Source organism: Seriola dumerili, unplaced genomic scaffold (assembly GCF_002260705.1).
Source record: "Seriola dumerili isolate Sdu_G_001 unplaced genomic scaffold, Sdu_1.0 BDQW01000290.1, whole genome shotgun sequence".
In the NCBI taxonomy this organism is placed as follows: Eukaryota; Metazoa; Chordata; class Actinopteri; order Carangiformes; family Carangidae; genus Seriola; species Seriola dumerili.
This window is the reverse complement of record NW_019174545.1, coordinates 3,669,322-3,676,233: the sequence shown is the minus strand read 5'-3', so window position 1 is coordinate 3,676,233 and position 6,912 is coordinate 3,669,322. Positions and strand designations below refer to the sequence as shown.

General features: G+C 42.1%; 1 protein-coding gene across 1 annotated transcript; it reads right to left on the bottom strand.

Annotated features, from left to right (window-relative positions):
• Nucleotides 1–517: 517 nt before the first annotated feature.
• Nucleotides 518–5,472, bottom strand: prr16 (proline rich 16). Its single transcript, XM_022757832.1, has 2 exons — nucleotides 5,338–5,472; nucleotides 518–1,387 (listed from the first exon to the last, which is right to left on the bottom strand). The coding sequence occupies exons 1-2, from the start codon at nucleotides 5,470–5,472 to the stop codon at nucleotides 518–520; spliced, it is 1,005 nt and encodes a 334-aa protein (XP_022613553.1).
• Nucleotides 5,473–6,912: the final 1,440 nt, after the last annotated feature.

The following is a 6,912-nucleotide window of genomic DNA, read 5'->3' as shown; positions in this document are numbered from 1 at the left end:
AGACACAGATACAATTTAGTTTTAGTGTTGTCAGCAGTCTCTCGTGAAAATTTTAAAGTCCCTGTACATTTTTCAGTCAATGCTCACTGCCTACAAACATCACACTCAGCACACATGCATCATACTTGGCACGCATACATCTATGCACCTACCCACAAATATATACACTCATAAATATACATAAACAAATACGTGTATGCATAGACTCACAGGTGTGCATCAGTGCATGCAACTGCTCTTTTTCTTCCTCCTTTTCTCTTCCTGACAAACACACTCATACATGCACAAACACTCACCGCTTCTTCCTGATCTGTCTGCGTGCGTCTTAGCGCCCATGGCGGTGCCTTTCTCGCTATTCCACTCACTTTATCCATCCTTTTGTTTCCTATTTTCCATCCTTTCCTCTCTCTCTGTTTGGATAATCCAAAGTTCAACTGGAGTAGAAAGCACTCTTAAATTAGAAAACACTATGAATGATTCAAGAATGTTTAAGTTGGACAGAACAAGGGATTCTGTGTCAAACCGTTGTGGTGGTTGATTTGCGTAGGATTGTTTTCTGGGGCTTGAGGGAAGGTGGGTGAGGAGGCACACAAGGTGGAGGAGTATTTGCTGTCGGCGGGAAACTGTGGCTGACGGAGAGGCCACCGTTTTCCAACATTAGATCATGAGGAAGAGCATGAGGTGGAGGAGGGGAGGAGGAAGAGCAGCAATGCACTGGGCTGAGCCTCAAGTCATTCAGCTCAGCCTGTAAGTGTAGTTCTGTGTCGTCTACATCATATTGGAGGTCACAGTCAGGACAGTAACCGTGGTACTGGACCTTCTCACTGAAACGGACACGCTCCCTCTCGCGAGGCTCCCTGCCGGGCGCCTTGGGGCATTTGTTCTTTTCATGACGGAGTAGTGGCATGGGTCTAGGCAATGTAGGAACAAGCCCCGACTCAGGGATCCCGCTGTCACTAGAAATGAAACACGGTGTGGAGGAGAATAAATCCCTGTTTGGTTTCAACGGGAAAACCCCGCCATTCCTCAACAGAGACCCGTTAGCCTTGGATATATTCCCTGATAACACTAATGTTGGATGAGGCAGATTCTTAATGTTGTGATCCTCGGCTCTTAGTGTGGTATGTCTCGGTGGTGGTAGGGGCGGGTGGGGTTTCTTGAGTACAGTCAGTACTGCAGGAGGGGTGACAGGGACCGGGATGATGGGCGCAGGTGTTTTAAAGATGCAGTCATCGGGGAAGAGCTTCATCTTTTCCAGGCTGGAAGCAGTGGTGGTGGTGGTGGTGGAACTCGAACTGGAGTTGAGCGTGTCCGTCTTAGAGCTGTCTGTCAGTCCGTCCTCCTCCAGTTGCAGGTCACAAGTCAGGGTGTCAATCTCATGAACAACCTGGTGACAAGAAGAAGACATGTCACTGTGACGGCTGAGGTTGGGAATAATAAACAATGTTGCATGACCTACGACAAACACAGCTAAAAAAAAAACACTGACGCTGCTAACTTGGAAAACAATGATGATCGTAATAGGAGCCAGGTGAGAAAAGAAGATGAAAAATTTACTCTTGTTTAGAATTAATGTCTTTATCTCCTCATGTTCCTAAATAATGAATAAGAAAACATATTATATAAAATTTAAAGATACACTTTATGATTTATGAGTTTAAAAACTGATTAAGATATCACTATGACAACCATGCCAGAGTGAAAAGAAATATCACTACATTTTATGAGATCAGCCATGAGCCTGCCAGCCTCTGACTTAAATGATATACTACAACAATTCCATGCACCTTCAGAACTGAGAGAAGTAACGATACCAACTATTTTCTTGAAAAATTGATCATTTGGAATACAAAAGCAGTGTTAGGGATGAATGAAAAAGACATTGTCAACATTTAACAAAGACACACAGGGATATAACAAATAGAAAAGAGTACAGATATGAAAAATCAATAGACTGCAAGTCTCCTGTTGGGAAAAATTAGCACAAATGTTTGTTATATTCTGCTGAAAGTAAGCAAGAATACTTAAAATACTGCAAAAAAAAAAAATATGAGCACAACAGCCTGCACAACAGGAAACAATTCATCATGCCATGAGTTAACTCCAAGCAACTCTGGTATGAAAAAGAGACAAAGAAACAAACAGATATTTTACAGAAAGCAAAAGACATGCAAAATCACATCAGCAATCCACTCTGCAAGCAACATAATCTGAAAGAGCAAATACTGTCAGTTGTAGTGGTGCAATAATGCACATAGTGTCCCTGGGTGGGAAAGAAGACATAAGAAATGCAGTGTGGCATAGCCCATTGAATATTTTTGGGAAAGGAACAGGGCTAAACAAAGAACTATTGAAATATTTGAATGAATTTGCAATCTAGGACTGTGACATCATTTATGAATACGATACACTGTAGACCGTCATTCCAAATGTGGACAATAAACAAAATTGTAATAAAGAGGAAATGGCAGAGATGCTCAGCTCATTGTAGTAAAAAAATTAATATAATATTTTGTCTCAGGTGTAGATAGATATTTAGATCGAAAGATACTTCCTTTGTCCTTTAAGAGGAAATTTGTTTTCACAGCCTGCATAGGGAAATATGACAGAACTGTTGCAGCAGAAATTCGGTTTGCTGGCACCATAAAGGCAACGCTGGAAAATGATGTAAAGATGCAGCAGCACAAGTGGAGGCAATACATAAAACATACACACAGTACATACATACACACTGTGGTTGCGGTGCTCAGCTGAATTTGATTTAATATCCACCAATCAACATGAACCAATCTAAAAGGAAAACAAGGAACCCACTACAGAACTAAACAGTGACATTAGTGCCACACACCATTAAGTGAAATGCCTCTAGTTGTGAACTACTGATGTACAACATATTGCATTTTGTCCACTTGCACTGTGGGCACATCCATGGCCAAAGTTACTCTCCCATACATTTATGTGTGCAGTGCTGAGGCAATAATGGAAGCTGCAAGGACTGAAATTGCAAGCACATGTAATAAACATCGCCCAAGGAACCATTAGCATGGGGAATGAAATTAAAAAAGCAGTTTAACAAAAGGAAATACACATGGTGCTAGACTCTGCTGTGAATGAATAACTGATGTACTGTAATGTAATGTCCATGTCCTTCAGCCATTTTCCTGAAGTCTATCAAAAAATATTCCCATTGGAGAAGAGTTCCTTACTGGTTTACTTCCATTAGTGGAGTTATTATTGCTTTGATGCCCAGAATTGAAGTGCGGTGTTGGACATTTTATTACTAGCTGCCTGATTACTAAGGATCCAGCAGTCAATGAGTGTAATCTAATATAAAATGAGCTGAGTTCATAGTATCCTATAGATGAAACACTGTAGAAATAACCTGCAAGGAAAACTCATCAGAAAGAGAAAGTTAATATATTTCCTTTTACAACATTCATAAAATAATTACGATAATGACAATGAGCTTATGTTCATTTTCTGGATTAGTGATGCTTATCTCAGAGGAGCCCACTATAAACCACCATTGCTATCATCTAAGGGTTTAAAATGCATGTCCAAACAGTGGCTGGAGAAGAGGCTGAGAGAGAAATCAAGAGAGAGAGTGATGAGGAGAGAAACAGAGAGCGAGTGACTGAGAGGGAGAGATAAATAGAAAGATAGAGCAGGGGCAGAGAAGGCAATGGAGCTAAACTCTCCATGCAGTCTTTAAATGGATAATTTGTTGGGACACACACAAGAGGTAATACCAGTATCCCAGTGTGCAGGCCCTGCTGTGGGCCAGGCAGCCTCAATGGCTATGCCAAGCATCTGGGCAGGGTGTCTCCTCAGAGCCAGGCTCTGCTCCAGCCCTGTTTGTGAGTTATAACAGATAACTGCATTTCAAATGGATTATACCCCAAACACTGGCTTTGATAGCAAAACTCCCTCGAGGTATGTGTTTAGTGTGTGCAGTGTCAGAATAACTGATCATCTACACAATTTCCTGCAAGCAAAAAAAAAGAAAGAAAGAAAGAAAGAAAGAAAGAAAGAAAGAAAGAAAGAAAGAAAGAAAGAAAGAAAGGGCACATCACAAAAAAATCACAACATAGATTACAATGCCTTCTTGTTCTCATTTATCTCTTGCGCCTGCTGTGAGACATTGTAAACTGCTGAAAAACACAAAAGAAGTCTAATTCAGCTCAACTTGAGAAAAGGGGAGCAGAGAGGCAGAAGGAGACAGATGCTGTGTCGACTGCCCATCCATAATGTAGGAACCAGAGGCTGTACGCAATAGGGTTTTATTAGAATGACAGCCTGTCATGTTAGGGTGAGATGTTTGGCACAGCAGGCCAGGTGCCTGGTGGCTGGTAGAGGAATGTAAACATAAAAAACAGGTAGGACTGCAGGTTATTACAGCTGAGGTAGCAGCAAAGGATTCAGTGATTGGCATGAGAGGAAACACTGATTTGAAACAAGCACTGAAACGTGAAAACAGAAAACCTCTGCACGGAGGTGCTTCTAGATATTATTTGCTCTGAGAACAATTTACTGCAAATAAAAACATTAAATATGCTCATATAATCCCCGATTCCTTCAGAGAGACCCCCCCCCAACTCCTATTCAGCACCCCTGTCTTTGCATCACTGAGATTTGAATAACCAATCAGACAGCTGAGAGTTTTGATCTTTAACAAGGACTCTGTAGAGAGAGGAAGACGAAGGAAAGCAAACAATGAGATAAAGAAAGGATGAAGATGAGTGGCTGTGATAAATACAGACATGTGGTGGAAGATAACAAAAGACAGAGAAAGATGAAGATAAAGAAACAGAGAAGACACCACGAGATACAGAGAGAGATGAGAAGTGAAAAGACAACTGCTCTATTATTTGGCAAGAGATAATTCACAGCAAACAACAGTCAGCATTAAGATGATGAAATGCAACGCAAAAGCGCTTTCCTGGTTGAACCAACTTGTCCATTAAATATTAATTGTGATTACATTTTTCTCACTTTCATCAGAGCCTGTGAGTCAGGGTGAAGGAGCTGTCCTGTCATTTCACACCCCACATCCTGATGTGCCAAATGTCTCTCATATGGGAGATAATGATCAAATACATTAGTGGGTAGGAGCACAGGCTGTATGTTTTGTGTTTGTGTGTGTGTGTGTGTGTGTGTGTGTATTGTCAAAGCCGTTTCCAGGCCCCAGTGAGGTGGACATCAGCCTCCCAGCTCCTCTCAGACAAGAATGCTTAGAAAGATCATCCTCAAACCAAGCTTGTATAAAAGCTGTAACACATCATATGGTAGACTAGTGCATATATGCAAGGTGTCTTATGGCGTTTCCTGTTCATTTACCTCTTTGAGCTCTTTGGCTACATCCTTGAGGTCTCCCAGGATGGTTTCCAAATTCTCCACGATTGTCTTGATCTCCTTTTTCACTTGTACTTTGGAGACTACTCCTTCAGCGTCTGCATTTGGTGTCCCTGACATTCTTCAGTTTCGGGCACAGTCTATTTCGTGAAGGATCTCAGGTCAAATCCTTTGGTCGCCACGCTGCCACTTTGCCAACGCATTTTTATTCAGTCCTCCGCTCCCTTTTACTTTTGCTCCTACATCACGGCCAGGACGGAGCGAAGTGGCGTCGGGCAGTGTTGTGTATCTACCACTAGGCATGCGCAATAGAGCGTAACACCAAAAATTACGGTTATGTTAAAATATTGTATCATACTGTGAGAGAAACCGTCCACAGGTTTGTGCACCTTACACGTCTATGTCCAGCAACAACAAAAGATGACGTGCCAGGAATATCCTTCACGTCGAAAGAGCGCTAAATTCAATGAAATGGCCAAACACTAACACGTTAAAAAATGTGTTAACTGTAGTAAATAAAGAGAAGAACAGGAGGAAAGAGTCCACAGGCAGTTATCCAAACCGCTACACCGTCGGTCGTTATTTTAATGGTCCATAATCCTCAGGCATCGACAAAATGGTAATACAGTCCCCTTTTTTTCTCAAATAGTATACGGTTCTGGTTGTGATACACCCCTGAAAACTGCCAAGTACCGACACCCCAGAGGGACTTTCCTCCGAAAAACACCCCGTCAGTTTCATCCTGTCTCCATCGCAGCCTCCTTGGAGAGTCTGAGCAGCCAACGTACAGGCGCTGAGGATGCTCTTGCTCTTGCTCTCTCTCTCTCTCTCTCTCTCTCTCTCTCTCTATTTCTCTCTTTTTCTCTCTCTCTTGACACGGCTGCTGTTAGTTTGTTCCCATTTCATAACGCAGGCATGCCAGGGTTGAAGAGGTCCCCCATTTATTAGTGCTATGACGAGGACTGTTGTGTTCAAGGACGCATCATGAGAAAATGGGCCCCTGGGTACAGACTAGTAAAAGGCCCCCAACTCCTCCTCTATAGGACACTCAGAGACACAAAATTATTTCATTTGTGTAGGCTATACATGTAGTTATCTTGCCTCTCTTTGGTCATTTTGCATAGATTTTGCAGTTTTGTGTCTATTTGTGGCCATATTCTTTCTCCTCTGGTTGTTTCACATCTCCTTGTATTTCTTTGCGGTTGTCTTGCATCTCTGTGGTTGTTTTGTGTCTCTTGTGGTCTCTTAGCATCTCTTGGTGGTCATTTTGCATCTCTTAGTGGTCATTGTGCATATTTTTGTGTCTCTTTGTGGTAGCCTTGCATCTGTGTTCATTTTGTGTCCGTTTCTGGTTATTTGTGTGTCTTTGTGCTCATCTTGAGTCTCTTATGGACATTTTGTGTGTTTTGTGTCTCTTTATTTTGCATTTCTCTTTGTAGTTGCTGTGCACCTTGTGGTTGTTTTGTGTATCTTTCTGGGCCTCCTGACCTCTTGGGCCCCTGGACCTGTGCCCTGTAGGCTTGTTCAGTAGTCCATCCATGGTTTTGTTTTACCTACCAG

Excerpts from the sequence above, each read along its gene's own strand:
- prr16 (XM_022757832.1), bottom strand. The coding sequence starts at position 5,472 with ATGTCAGGGACACCAAATGCAGACGCTGAAGGAGTAGTCTCCAAAGTA. Across the intron at positions 1,388-5,337 it reads TAGCCAAAGAGCTCAAAGAG|GTTGTTCATGAGATTGACAC; the intron begins GTAAATGAACAG and ends TCTTGTCACCAG.